The following is a 15012-nucleotide window of genomic DNA, read 5'->3' as shown; positions in this document are numbered from 1 at the left end:
GGAGGTGTTTAGGAAGAGAGTGGATGGGGTGCTTGGTGCCATGGTTTAGTTGATTAGATGGTGTTGGGTGATAGGTTGGATTCGATGATCTCAAAGGCCTCTTCCAACCTGATCTGGTCTATTCTATTCTATTCTATTCTATTCTATTCTATTCTATTCTATTCTATTCTATTCTATCCTATCCTATCCTATCCTATCCTATCCCTGAACGGATGCAAAATGAGCTTAAAGGTGCACAAAGCATCTTCCAGGACACCCATGGAAGAGCTGGGCTTTGATTTCTTTGTGTGCAGAAGGAGAGTGCTCCAAGTGCAAGACCACAAATAAGATCATTTCCCTTTGCCAAAGCCTGGGGGCTGTGTAAGAAACACACAAGGTCTTGATTTCTGTCTGTTGGACTTTAACTGCCTTGTGTTTGGTCCAGAAATGAGTAGCACTTGGGATGGTTCTGAGCAAGCAGCTGCCTGTGAAGACAAGGAGAGTTTCTGAGGCCATGTACTGTGGCCAGCTCCGATACTCACAGAATCATAAAACCTTTGAATGGATTAGGTTGGAAGGGACCTTTAAAGGTCATTTACTGCAACCCCCCCTGCAGTAAGCAAGGACATCCCCAAGTAGAGCAGGTTGCTCAGAGGCCCATCAAGCCATGTCTCCAGGGATGGGGCCTTCACCACCTCCCCAGCAACCTGCTCAGGTGTTTCAGCAACTTGGAGGGCTTTGCAAAACAGCCTTGGAGAGATTCTTCAAGACCCCTTCTCCAACCCTGCTGAGGGCCAAACCAACTCATCATGGAGTCACAGAATGAATCATTAAGGTTGGAAAGGCCCTCTAAGATCATCAAGGTAACCCATCAACCTACCACTACCATGCCCACTAAACCATGCTCCAAAGTGCCACATTGACACACATTTCAGACACCTCCAGGGATGGTGACTCCACCACTTCCCTGGGCAGCTTGTGTCAACCACAGAGTTGCTGAAAGGAGAAGCAAAGCTGGGCACTGCCCCTTGCTGTCACCCAGCTCCCTTCACTCTCACCTTCCCTCCCTAGAGCACATAAGCCAACCTCCCACCAAGCAGCCTGCACTTCAAGCCCAGGTGAAGCAGAGCATAAAAGCTGCTCCCTGAATAAAGGCAGCTGGACTATGGCAGGAGTGTGCTTGAAAAACAAGGGAGAGGAGGAGAGGCAGGGAGGGAGGGAGGGAGGGGGAGGAGGGTTTGTTATTCAGTCCACACTGAATTTGTATTGAGCTTGGCATTTGCTGCTCAGATCAGGTGTCAGTTTTGCCAGGCAGCTGATGGGCAAGTGGAGTGGCCCAACATCTGACAATGAGCTGGGATGGATGTGTGGGGAAAGGGCAAAGTTTTGGCCAGGAAGAGGAGAAGATGGGCAAGGGAGATGAATGCTCACAGCTCTTGGGCTAACAAGGTATCAAAGGCAAGGCTGGAAGCCATCTCAAAGCAGACTTTTCTTCCTTCCTAGCAGGTTGGGAAGCTGTTACCCCTGCTTCAGAGGGACACTCTCTTTCTACCTAAGAACCTTGAGCGAGCCCATAACGGAGGATTTCCTTTCTGCCCAGAACAAACACACTTCTGGAGGGCCTTTCTCCACGGGGATCTGAGCCCTCACAGTTGTTACCAAATCTGTTTGTCAGAGCAGTGCTATTTCCCTTTTTTTTTTTCCTCCTGAGCAGATGAGGAAACTGGAACACAAAGATCACAACAGAAGGACAGCCCCATCCCTTTCACTCCCAAGTACATGCAACACGTACAATGAGAGCATTACATTGACTTCTGGACCTACAAGTGCCCACAGCTGCAGGATCTGTGCTTAAAGGACCTGAAAAGCACAAATTGCTACTGCCTGGGGTAGCTAGGTAGATGTGGCAGGACCACTTGCTCCCTCAGCCCTCCATAATTCATTAGAGTGAGAGAGACAAGTAGTGTAGGAGAGGAAAGTGTGTGTTGCTCTAACTATGGTGTGAGCCCCTGATGCTTCCTCACATGGCCTCACAGCCCTGCTGCCTGTGCCACAGGTGAGGTTGGTTCTGCTACCTTGCTTCTCCCCACTGGAGAGGTCAGGTCTGCACAGCACCATAGAATCATGAAATTGTTAGGGTTGGAAGGGACCTCAAGGAGCAGCCAGTTCCAATCCCCCTGCCATGGCCAGGGACACCTCACACTACAGCAGGTTGCTCACAGCCACATCCAGCCTGGCTGCAAACACCTCCAGGCTTCCACCACCACCCTGGGCAAGCTGTGCCAGTGTCTCACCACCCTCATGGGGAAGAACTTCTGCCTAACATCCAATCTGAATCTATCCATTTCTAGTTTTGCTCCATTCCCCTGACACCCTAAGAAGTCCTTCCCCCACTTTCTTGTAGAGCCCTTCAGATACTGAAAGGCCACAATAAGGTCTCCTTGGAGCCTTCTCTTCTCCAGACTGAACTGCCCCAACTCCCTCAGTCTGTCCTCACAGCAGAGCACCTCCAGCCCTCTGCTCATCCTTGTGACCCTTCTTTGGACACACTCTGTGTCCAAACACCATGCCCTAACCCCACTCTTCATCACCCTCTTGAACACTTCACCTTGGTAGCTAAAGGTAGTCCTCCTGCCTACCAAACCCCCAACTTGCTGCTGCTCTCACGAGCCATCCTCTTGCTTCTGTTACCCAGAAATGACCTTTTGCAGGAAAGAACTGCTTTTTCCCCCTGTTTCACTCTCAGTTCCAAGACTGGAAACACTGGTGTAAAAATCCACATTGTTCTCCAGAAATGATACTAAGGTACAAGCAAGGCAAGATCAAACCCAGTCTACAAATGATTCCCATCAGAGACCAACTGACGCAGAGCCCTTTATCTTAGAGTGAAATCAGCATCTACTGTACACATACAAGGGGGGGGAAAAAAAAACACCTCTAGTGTTTTTTTAACACCAGCAGCTCACTAGAGAGGCCTGAAAGTGTGAGGCTGCTTTCTGTTTCGTGCTCTGCACTTGGCTGGCTTCTCAGAAACCAGGAAAGCAGGCTGCTAGCGAAGCTCTGAACTAAACCTGCAGGGGAGAACTCCTTTGTTGCTTAACTCTTCTTCATGAACGTCATGCAAATGCTAGAGGTGTTTGTGACAACCCCAGAAGATTTGGTCCAGAAAGGTGAATTGTTTCCAGGGGCAGGCCCCCCTGACTCTTAAGCCAACAGGCATAGAAGGTGCAAAATAACCAATGATCCTTTGGTGGCCCCACTGCTCAGATCTGCTCCTGAACTCTCTTGTGCACCACTGCTCACACATATTCACACAGAAGCCTTTTGCTTTGTTACAGAATGCCAGCTTGGGGGGGGTTGGAAGTGACCTCTGGACATCATCCAATCCAACTCCACTCCTAAAACCAGGGCACCCAGAGCAGGTTGCTCAGGATCACAGTGTCCAGGTGGGTTTGGAATCTCTCCAGAGAAGAAGACTCCACAACCCCTCTAGACAGCCTTTTCCAGGGCTCCAGCACCCTCACAGCAAAGGAGTTTCTCCTTCTGGTCAGATGGAACCTCCTGGGTTCCAGTTTGTGCCCATTGCCCCTTGTCCTGTCCCTTGGCACCACTGATAGGAGTCTGACCCCAGCCTCTTGCCCTCCACCCTTTAGCTCTTGCTGAGCATTGAAAAGATTCCCTCTCAGGCTGCTCTTCTCCAGGCTAAACAGCCTCAAGTCTCTCAGCCTTTGTTCCTCACAGAGTTGCCCCTCAGCATCCTTGCTGGACTCTCTCCAGTAGTTCCCTGCCTCTTTTGAACTGGGGAGCCCAGAACTGGACACAGGACTGCAGATGGAGCCTCACCAAGGCAGAGTGAGACCAGAGGACCTCAGTCTGCATGACCAACTCCATCTTCAGGAGCCTCTTGAACCATGGCACATTTGTGGGATGCTGAACTAAGTGGTGGGATGTGTCATTTACCAGAGTGTCTGCAGCAAGAGCTCTGTCCTGGCAGTCTCCTGTCCCAGTGTTTGTGGAGCCTGGCAGACACATGCTGCAGTACTATGAGAACAAGTTCCTCAGGCCATTAAATAATGACAAAGGAACTTCAGCAGGGGCCAGTCATAGAATCATAGAATTGTTAGGGTTGGAAGGGACCTCAAGGATCATCCAGTTCCAGCTCCCCTGCCATTGGCAGGGACTCCTCACATCAGACCAGGTTGCTCAGAGCCACATCCAGCCTGGCCTTCAAAACCTCCAGGGATGAGGCTTCTACCACCACCCTGGGCAATCTGTGCCAGGTCCTACACAAAGAGAGGAGTTTGTCGATGTGCAGGACAAGAGCACAAATGGGCAATGAGTGCTTTGCTTTTACTTAAGATACAATAGACATGGGCAGGGTCTTGCCTTACCTTGATCCATTCATGTGGTCATATTCCCTTTTGACATTGACCCGGACAGGTTGGTTAATCCATTCCTGCTGAGGAGGCAAAGGGTTGATTTTGTGTGGTTGGCCATAGTCAGGGTTCCCTGAGGCTGTCATATCTGCCTTGGGGAGGTGAGTGGCAGCGCCGTACGTGGAGTCAAAGAGGGACTGGTCGTCGCTCACCACCGACAGAGCCTCCTGAGGAGAAAAAAAAAGTACCCAAGTGTTCAGAGTCATGACTAAACCAGCAACTCCATTCTTAGTCTCTCTTTGAGCTGGTGAGCACCTGCAAAGGCCCCACAGCTGCCCAGAGCTGTCTGAAATTGCCATCTGCATGGATTGCAGGCTGAATCAGGTTCTTTTGGGGTTCATCAACCCATATGCAAAACCAGCGGCTTGCTCTGGGTGGGGCTGGAGTTAAGGTTCACTTAACTTCTGCAAACAGTAAAGGTGGCTGCTGGGGGCTATGGCATCCTCATTGCCCAGCTCCAACTGCAATTTCATAGAATCATAGGATCATAGGATCATAGAATCAATAAGGTTGGAAAAGACCTCAGAGATCATCAAGTCCAACCTGTCACCCAACACCTCATGACTAACTAAACAGGAATTTCACACAGTTTCCTGCCCACAGTCACAGAATGCTGCCCTGGTGGGAATTGGGAGGGACCTCTGGAGATCATCCAGTCCAAACCTACTGCTAAAGCAGAGGCATCCACAGGAGCTTGCCCAGGATCACAATGTCCAGGTGGGAATCTCTCCAGAGAAGGAGACTCCACAACCTCTCTGGGCAGCCAGCTCCTGGACTCTGGAACCTTCACAGTAAAGAAATTTTAGCTCCTGTTCAGCTACAACCTCCTGGGCTCCAGTTTGTGCCCATTGTCCCTTGTCTTATCACTTGGCACCACTGAGAAGAGTCTGGCCCCATCCTCTTGCCTCCTGAGGGCTCTTTAGCTCTTCCCCGGGCTCAGCAGCCCCAGGTCCCTCACCCCCAGAGAGACACAGAGTGTGTAATGTTTCTGGAGTGTCACTTGAAGGTCTCCACACCTCCCTGCAGAGGGGTTTTGTGTGCTGTTTGTATTTTGAGGTTACTGGTGAAGGAGAAGCAGTCAGTGCAGGTCAGAGTTATGGGTGTTAGTGGTGGGATGAAAAATGCATTACTTTACACTTGGTGTTTGTTTTGTGGGAAGTGTAGGGCTGGTGAGTTACCCAACTCTGCATTTCTAGAAATGCTTAAAAACAGGAAATTGTCATCCTTTGGCTTGGTTTGTTTTCTTTTTTCCTCCCCCCCACCCCTGCTAAACCTCCAAATGTTGACAAAGTGTTTGGACTCTCAATCTGCTGGCGAGGGTGTGCCTGGGGTCTCGAAAGGAAACCTGTGACAGGCACCTGAAAGCCTTGGCACAGCCCTGCCTTATTCAAAGTGCATGGAATCATTAAAGCAGGAAAAGGCCTCCAAGGTCATCAACCCAACACCACCATGGAGGCTAAGCCATGTGCCACAGTGCCATGTGTACCCTGTGTACACACGTGTACCATGTGTAGTCAATCTACCACCTCCCTGGGCAGCCTCTTCCAAGGCCTGAGCACTCTTGCAGGAAATGAATTGTTCATTGTGTCCAACTTAAACCTCCTCTGGTGCAACCTTGAGGTGATTTCCTCTCTTATTGCTTGCTCCTTGGGAGAAAAGCCCAACACCCAACTCACTCCAGCCTCCTTTCAGGGAGTTGTAGAGAAGCAGAAGGTCTCCCCTCAGCCTCCTTTTCTCCAGGCTCAACAACTTCAGGTCCCTCAGCTGCTCCTCACCAGACCTGTTCTCCAAACCCTTCACCAGCTTCATTGCCCTTCTCTGGACCTGCTCCAGCAACTGACAAGGTCTGTGTGTTCCTTGTGCAGCTGAGTTAACCACACACAACACAGCTGCCATTATGTCTGGCAAGGTAGAAAGCGCGCCAGGAGCCTCCCAAACTGAAAGCTTCTATTACTTTCATATGATTTAGTGGAGCAGACCTCCAAAAAACAAAAGCAGAGGCAGACTCCCCTACTCTGTGGAGCATTCCAAAGACCCTAAATATTGCTGGGTGTGCAGCAGGGGGTCGCTGAGGAACGTTCCGACGCTCTTTGCTTTGGAAGCCGGCGTGTTGCTAACCTCTCAGCGCTCAGAAGTCACAGGACAGAGTCCAGATCCTGAGCTTTTAAACCCAATAAATTATCTCTCTCTCCCCCTCCTCCCTGCCCCCGCAGTCATTTCTGAGGTTAGCTTTGCAAATTCTTCCATAACCAGGAAGGGAAACAGAAGTTCTGAAAGCTCAAGAGAAGTGCAGCTGCTGGAAGCCTCCGATTACGGGAGAGTCTGAGCACGAATCAGAGGTTACCAGGCTGGTGATATCATCACCAAAAATGTCAAGAGTTGGAGTCTACTGGGTGAACATGAGAACCCTTCTCAGCTTGAAATGGACCCACCCAGAAAGAGCCAGGTCAGGGCTCAGCCATTTCTATCTCAGAGCCTGTAACAACAAAAAAAAAGGTGGGGAGGGGTCTGGAGCACAGCCCTATGAGGAGAGGCTGAGGGAGCTGGGGTTGCTCAGCCTGCAGAAGAGGAGGCTCAGGGAAGACCTCTACCTGAAGGGAAGATGTAGCCAGGTGGGGGTTGGTCTCTTCTCCCAGGCAAGCAGCACCAGAACAAGAGGACACAGTCTCAAGCTGTGCCAGGAGAGGTTTAGGCTGGAGGTGAGGAAGAAGCTTTTCATAGAAAGAGAGACTGGCCATTGGGATGTGCTGCCCAGGGAGGTGGCGGAGTCACCATCCCTGGAAGTGTTTAAGAAGAGCCTGGATGAGGCACTTGGTGCCATGGTTTAGTTGATTAGATGGTGGTGGGTGATGGGTTGGACTCAATGATCTCTGAGGTCTCTTCCAACCTGGTTCATTCTGTATTCTGTAAACCCTCAAACGTTTGCCTATGTCCTGCTGAAGTGACAGCATTTGCTGTGAAACTGTTGTGAGCAGAGATGGCTACAGCCTTGCAACAACCAAAATGAGATCTCCTGCCTCACACTGGCCTGAAGCTGAGTGTTGGACGGAGTTCAGCCTGTGGTCAATCTTTCCACCAGCTCTTTCCTGGTGGATAAACAACCTTCTCTTTTTCTGCTTCAATTAGAGTAGGTCAGGGAGTAGAAGCTGCACCTCTGAAGAACTCCTTGTGATGCAATCCTGCAAGATCACAGCCTTGTGTCAGAAACTGCTTAAAGGAACTGAGAGCATCTCCAGGCTACAGGAAGGTACAAGAACAACATTTCTGGGGACAGCTCTTCAAAGAGAAGAAGCCTTTCCACCAGAGGTAAGGATGTAGTGACTTGAGGCTTCTCTGATGCACTGAAGTCAGGATGTCAAGCAGGGCTTCCTAAATCACACATCTTGTGCAAAAGGTCTTTGCTTCCTCTCAGTGCAAAACTTGTGGGGTTCTGTGGGTCTGAGAGACGTGGTTTAGCACCACACTTGGCAGCGTTGGGTTACTGGTTGGACTTTTAGGACTGACAGGTCTTTTGCAACCTAAACAATTCTATGATTCTGAGATTATGGCAGGAAGTGGTAGGAGAACCCCAAATATCTGACTTACAACTCTTTAAACCAGTCTCAGCTATGCATCTCACTGCTCAGAGACAAGAAAACCACGGCCACAGCAAGCTGGTGATATTGCATCGGAAAATATTTGGGCTTGGGGCTTGCCAGTCTGAAAACATAGACAAAGTTAGGATTTTTGTCCTTTCTCTCACATAGTCATAGAATGGTTTGGGTTGGAAGGGACCTTAAAGGTCATCTAGTTCCATACACCCTGCCGTGGGTAGGGACACAGTCTCAAGCTGCGCCAGGGGAGGTTTAGACTCGAGGTGAGGAGGAAGTTCTTCACCGAGCGAGTCATTCGTCATTGGGATGTGCTGCCCAGGGAGGTGGTGGAGTCCCCATCCCTGGTGACGTTCAAGAGGAGATTGGATGTGGCACTTGGTGCCATGGTCTAGTCACGGGGTCTGTGTTGATAGGTTGGACTCGATGATCCTTGAGGTCCTTTCCAACCTAAGTTATACTGTGATACTGTGACTTCTCCTGCTAGACCAGGTTGCTGAAGGCCTCATCCAACCTGGACTGAAACACTTCTAGGCTTGGAGACTCCACAGCTTCTTCAGGCAATCTGTCCTTGTGCCTTGCCACCCCCATGGGGGAAACTATATCTTGGAAAATGCTTCTTCTCTCTACAGCTATTTTTCTTCTGAAGAAAGGTTGATGGAGGGGGGCAGGGGGGGAAAGAAAAATAAATTGGCAAGCAGAGATCTTCCTGGCTTAACCCATCAATAAAAGCCTCCAACCATCCACCCTAAAGAACAGCCCTAGCCTAGGATCAATGCTTAGGGCTGCATCCAAGTGCAGGTATCCTTAGACACACAGCCAAGTGCACACTTATCTCTGATAAACCAAATATCTGATGGAGAAGCCTGGCTCCTCAGGAAAGGATCTTCCTTGAAAGACAAAGAGGCTGCTAGGTGCTGCCCACAGCAGCAACTGGTTTAACTGGGAGCATGCTAATGCCACAGGCAGGCAGCAGTTGCACCAGAGCAGGCAGCTCTGTGTTTTGCTGCTTGAATGAGTTCAGACTGCAAACTCTGCTGCCCTGCACACACACAGGAAAAGAAATTCAAATGCGATGGCTGCCATCACAGCAGGCCCAAGCACTTACTCAGGCAGGGATCATCTGAGCTAAACCCCTGAGTTAGTCACAGCCGCAAAAGCTGCAGGCTGAAGGCTCTGGGGGAACCGAAGCAGCACAGAGCAGATCAGGCAGAGATAGCAGCTTGTAACACCTGCTTACGACCCGAGGGGGGGGTGCATGCAAATAGCAAACGAGTGGTGCTGGCTCCATGCAAGGGAAGTTGGGTGGCACCTTGCCAAGCCCTGCTGCAACCAGCTTCGTTGTGGTGTGAACATCTACCAGCCCCAGAGAAACAAAAAAGGGGTAACAAGTTGGGCAGCCTTCAGCTGGTGGATCAGAGTACAGTGACCACTTGTCCTAGCATCGAGGGCTACCTGGGTCTTGGTTTAACTCTTTTGGAAGAGGCCTGGGCTCTGCTGGACCTGCCAGAGTTTCAGACTACAGACCTAGGTGGGAATGTGTACAGCCATCCTTCTACTTACTGTCAGGGCTCTGCTTGGTTAGATTCAGTTTGGAAGGACTGCTCTGCCCAGGAGATGCTCGGCTTCAGTTCTGGCCAAGGAAGAGATCTAGACTGAGTACCAAAAGGCAAATTTCTCCCCCCTGGAATCGAGAGCTGGCAACTGGGAAAACACATGGAGGCTTCAAAGGTGCTAACATAACCTCACCAGACAGGCCATGGCTCACCAGGGTTCCCCCCACGCTGCTGCCTCCTGGGCTGTGTCCTTGAGCTGGCCAGACTGAGTCTGAGACAGGGGTCTTGTGTGTATTATTCTGGTGTATATGTTACATTATATTGCCTCAGGGAATAGGCTGGCTTCAGTTTTTCCAGGTTTTAATCACATTCCTGGCATAAATGTGGCCAGTCCTGTCTACAGCAGCTTGTGGCTTTGCAGTTTCTCCTTCAGTCAGACAAGCCAGCTCGACCCAGGGCTGAGTGCTGCAGCAGGCTGAGGCACACTTGGATTTCATTCACCCAGTTAATGAATTAAGCAGGGCATCTGAGCCAAAAGAGGAACAGAATGGGTCTGAGAAGCAGCCCAGATGGGGCAAAACATCATCATTTGTCTCGGAGTTCACAGTCCCTGACACAATCCTGGTTAGGTTGCCTGCACCAGAGCTAGCCCCAGGACATCCAAGCATCCTCTCCAGCCTCTGAAAGTTTTCCTTGGAAAAGGCACCTACATATTCAGGGGTTTTACAGGTCCTCTCTAGCCTTTAAAAGTTTTCCTTGGAAAAGGCACCTACAAGTTCAGGGTTTTTACCTTATCCAAGGGTAGATAAAGCTACAAGCTCCCAGTTCCCCGAGTTTGGCTCTGGGAGAGAGGTCCTGACAAGAAGAGCTGCTGAGGTGGCAGGAGTCAGTGCTTTCATCCCAGCATCTACAGCTTCTTTCTAGGTGCACACAATGAGTTTTCACTGAATATTGACTTGGAGCTCTTTGCATTCACTTTTCTGGCTGTAACCACATTTAAAGGGCACTGCTAAAGATCAAAGTTTCATCCTCCTCCACACAGTCTGGCTTAGAGTAGAAGGAAGTTCTGAGCACTCAAACCATCACACCATGCATGGAAAGATTAATTCCACCTTAGAAGGGGGGGATGGGAGCAGAGATTTTCTTTTAGTTCTTTTCTTTTACCAATAAAATACTTTGAGCACTTCTAGTCCAGCAAGAAAATCACTCCTGAAATATTTTTGTCAAGGTGATGCTCCCAACACATCTGAAGAGCCCAGGAGTAGGATGCAAAGCCCCAAAAGATGAGGTACCAGTGGCAACTAACCTTAGACATGGCTTGAGGTTAGCAGAGGGGAGCCACTCTTTGACTAGAGCTACCTTTGGCACTGCAGTTCTACAAGTCAGCACTTCTGCTGCTAACCTCTCACACAAGCAGAAATGAGATAGCATCAGGCTTACAGGAAAATGGGTCAAACACCATAGAATCACAGAGTTGGTTCAGTTGGAAAAGCCCTCTGAGATCATCCAGTCCAACCATCAACCTGACACCACCATGGCCACTAAACCATGTCCCCAATTGCTATGTCTACACACTTCTCAAACACCTCCAGGGATGGTGACTCCACCACCTCCCTGTGCAGCCTGCTCCAATGCCTGACCACTCTTGCAGCAAAGAAACTGTTCCTAATCTCCAACCTAAACCTACCCTGGTGCAATTTGAAGCCATCTCCTCTTGTCCTACCACTTATTACTAGGGGGAAGAGACCAACCCCCACCTCAGTCACAAGGTAAAAAGGGAGCAGAGCATGTGCTGATCTCAGGGCAGCAGGTTTGGATGGATTGGGGCACTGGATTAGGAGGCAGAGTGTTATTCTCACCCCTGCCTTTCAGGGAAGCATTGCTCTCTCCATGCCTTTCTTCTCCTGTTGCCCTGATCCACGTGCACTGCAAGAGCTGCTCTGTGGGGCACTCAGCCTCATCCAGGGCTGTTCCTGGAACAAAAACAAGAATCTTTTGGACAATTCAAAGCTGAACCTGGACTGCAATTCCACACTCTTCACAGAGCAAAAAGAAAGAACCCTTCACAGGTGGTTTTTTTCAGCACACTTCTCTTGAGGTTTGCTCACTGCTCCACCTTTCTTCCAGGGTATTATGTGACTGCTGCAGGGAGCCCACAGAACTCCCTCTGGAAAATCATAATCACAGGCATTTGATTGCTAACAACCACAATCCAATCTGGTGCCCTTCACAATCAATTTCATCCTGCTTCTACAGCCCAGGATTTGTGGGCTGCAGTGAGCACCAGAGATCCATCACAAGGCTGCAGGGAAAGCAGCAGGCTGGGAGCTGTTGCTGCCAAGCACTTTGGTCTTTACTTCTTCTAGCTACTTGTGCAATGAGACAAACCACTCCCTTCATGGCATTTTCCAGCTAAACTGCTGGCATTTGAGTTGTGGCAAGCCAAAGGCCAATAATCTGTGCCACAGAGTGCTCCCTGCCCTGAGGAGGAGGGATGGGAGGAGATGTGGCTTTGTTTTCCCTGCGGCAGCAGCAGGATTAAGAAGAAAGCAGAATCTGCCCTGGTGAGACCTCACTTGGAGTATGTCCAGCTCAGGAGCTGTCAGTACAAGAAGGACATGGACCTGTTGGAGTGAGGCCAGAGGGGGCCACAACAATAATAAGGAAATAATAAGGACATAAGGAAATGTCCTTTCTTCTTATTATTATTGTTATATGATTGTTCTTCCCATGAAATTTCATCTTGAGTGGATAAAAGAAGGCTGATAAAAGGATGCTTTGCTGTTCTGATCCCAAGACTCCCAAAACTTGACTCAAAAAGGAAACAAAAAAACTAGATCTTGCTTTTCTGCTTCACTTTTCAGAAGAGCACTTCATGCACATAAGATCTGGACCAACAACTCCTTTCCTTTTCTTTCCTTTTCTTCCTCAGCCTAATCTTCACATAAATTGGTTCAGAGCCTATTTTGGTTCGTTTCAGGCTAAACCTCAAGTGGGAATTGCAAGGAAACTGTGCAAGTTACTGTGTTAGGGTTGATGATAAGGAGGCCTAGGGGCTCCTAGGAAATCTCCCATGGGAGACCATGAGACTGAGGGAAGGGAAGGGAAGGGAAGGGAAGGGAAGGAAGGAAGGGAAGGGAAGGGAAGGGAAGGGAAGGGAAGGGAAGGGAAGGGAAGGGAAGGGAAGGGAAGGGAAGGGAAGGGAAGGGAAGGGAAGGGAAGGGAAGGGAAGGGAAGGGAAGGGAAGGGAAGGGAAGGGAAGGGAAGGGAAGGGAAGGGAAGGGAAGGGAAGGGAAGGGAAGGGAAGGGAAGGGAAGGGAAGGGAAGGGAAGGGAAGGGAAGGGAAGGGAAGGGAAGGGAAGGGAAGGGAAGGGAAGGGAAGGGAAGGGAAGGGAAGAGAAGGGAAGAGAAGAGAAGAGAAGAGAAGAGAAGAGAAGAGAAGAGAAGAGAAGAGAAGAGAAGAGAAGAGAAGAGAAGAGAAGAGAAGAGAAGAGAAGAGAAGAGAAGAGAAGAGAAGAGAAGAGAAGAGAAGAGAAGAGAAGAGAAGAGAAGAGAAGAGAAGAGAAGAGAAGAGAAGAGAAGAGAAGAGAAGAGAAGAGAAGAGAGAAAGAGAAGAGAAGAGAAGAGAAGAGAAGAGAAGAGAAGAGAAGAGAAGAGAAGAGAAGAGAAGAGAAGGAAAACACAAGCACCACCAGCCCAAACTATTGCTGTGGCCTCTTGACCTCTTGAAAGTAATATAGAATCACAGAATTGTCAGGGTTGGAAGGGACCTCAAGGAGCAGCCAGTTCCAACCCCCCTGCCATGGCCAGGGACACCTCACACTACAGCAGGTTGCTCACAGCCACATCCAGCCTGGCTGCAAACACCTCCAGCCAGGAGGCTTCCACCACCTCCCTGGACCACCTGTGCCAGGCTCTCACCACCCTCATGGGGAACAACTTCTTCCTAACATCCAATCTCTATCTACCCATTTCTAGTTTTATTCCATTCCCCCCAGTCCTATCCCTCCCTGACACCCTCAAAAGTCCCTCCCCAGCTTTCTTGTAGGCCCATTAAGATACTGGAAAGCCACAAGGAGGTCTCCTGGGAGCCTTCTCTTCTCCAGACTGAATAGCCCCAGGTCCCTCAGTCTGTCCTCATAGGAGAGGTGCTCCAGCCCTCTGCTCATCCTCATGGCCCTTCTCTGGACAAGGTGACATCTGAGCCTAGGGAGGCAGAACATGTCTGATAGATGATCACAGCTCCATCATCTAAGTTCTTAAATCCTGGAGGTGTGTTGCAGCTCCTCTTTTAAAGACCACAGCAGCTGTGCTTTGGAGCATGGAACATCCCTGGGCCTATAGACAAAGATATCCTTAAGTTCTCCTGCTCAGCTTGGTGCTTCACACCCTATCCTACTTGTCCATTGTGATCCTGGGCAAGCTGTTGGTGGTGCCCTTGCTATAGGAGTGGGGTGGACTCTATGATCTCCATGCTGGGAGTGTCCATTAGCAAACAAGGGACAAATCCCAACCTCTGGCTTCTGTTCCTAGAAGGCTTGGGGGAATTCCTCCCCAGTTGTGCAAGCCAAGGCACGTGAGATGATTCAGGATGAGTTTTGAACCTCGGGTGTGCAACCCTGAGCCTATTTAAAGTGCCTGGAAGCTTTGCCATCAGCAGGGCTTGAGCCAGCTTTCGGGTTTTGGCAGCTAATTTGACTACAAAAGGATTCACCTCCACAAATTAATCAGCGTGGCTCTGCTGTGGCAGGAGGTCTGTGTGATCTCCTCAAGCTCTTTTCAGCCTTTGCTGTGTCTTAACGCTCCCCTCAAGCAATTTGCAGTGCTCCTATCGCCGCTGATCTCTGCCCACAGCTTTTCTGCTCTGAAATTGCTGCCCACAGCTTTTCTGCTCCGAAATTGCTCGCCATGAACAACTTTGCCACTGCGTGGGTGACTGCTGTCAGAGCTGGGCAGTCAGATCCACCTAGCTCTGGTTCACCTTCCCCTTGAACGTTTTGATGTCGCTTTTTTCCCCCCTCTCAGCCTTGTAAGGCAGCCTTGTGCAGAGCAGATGCGTTTGTAAACAGAGACACATGGATCTAACTGCGAACATACACACTCTGGTAAATATTATTGTAGCGTTTTTATGGCCTCCTTTTTTTTTTTCTGCTGCTGAAGACACATGGAGGGAAATGGAGAGATGGTTTCAGAGCCTGGCTTCCTGACAAGCCCAAACGATCCTGAGGAATGAATGCACTCTACTGCTATGCAGAAGCCCTGTGCTGACCTCAGCTTTGTCCTGAAGCACCCACTGCCCGGCTCCTCTCCTTGAAGTCGTGCCAGAGGCTGCTTTGCAGAGGCAACTATTTCATCAGAAGCTTGCAGACTGACCAAGCACTTTGCTTCAGAAAAAATCAAGCTACATTTGCTACTCAGAGGAGGAGGGTTGGTTTTTCGGTGGTGTTTTTT

General features: G+C 49.8%; 1 protein-coding gene across 4 annotated transcripts in view; it reads right to left on the bottom strand.

Annotated features, from left to right (window-relative positions):
* FLI1 (Fli-1 proto-oncogene, ETS transcription factor) overlaps positions 1 to 15012 on the bottom strand; it is a 115984-nt gene that overhangs the window by 48594 nt on the left and 52378 nt on the right. For all 4 annotated transcript variants that reach the window (XM_068159997.1, XM_068159998.1, XM_068159995.1 and 1 more), the window contains one exon: positions 4371 to 4582. In XM_068159997.1, coding sequence (XP_068016098.1) covers positions 4371 to 4582 — 212 coding nt within the window. The remainder of the gene's footprint in view (positions 1 to 4370; positions 4583 to 15012) is intronic.

Source organism: Melanerpes formicivorus, unplaced genomic scaffold (genome assembly GCF_026170545.1).
Source record: "Melanerpes formicivorus ecotype bairdi unplaced genomic scaffold, bMelFor1.0.p_v2 SCAF_47, whole genome shotgun sequence".
Lineage (NCBI taxonomy): Eukaryota > Metazoa > Chordata > Aves > Piciformes > Picidae > Melanerpes > Melanerpes formicivorus.
The sequence above is the reverse complement of the archived record's forward strand: the minus strand, read 5'-3'. Positions and strand labels throughout refer to the sequence as shown.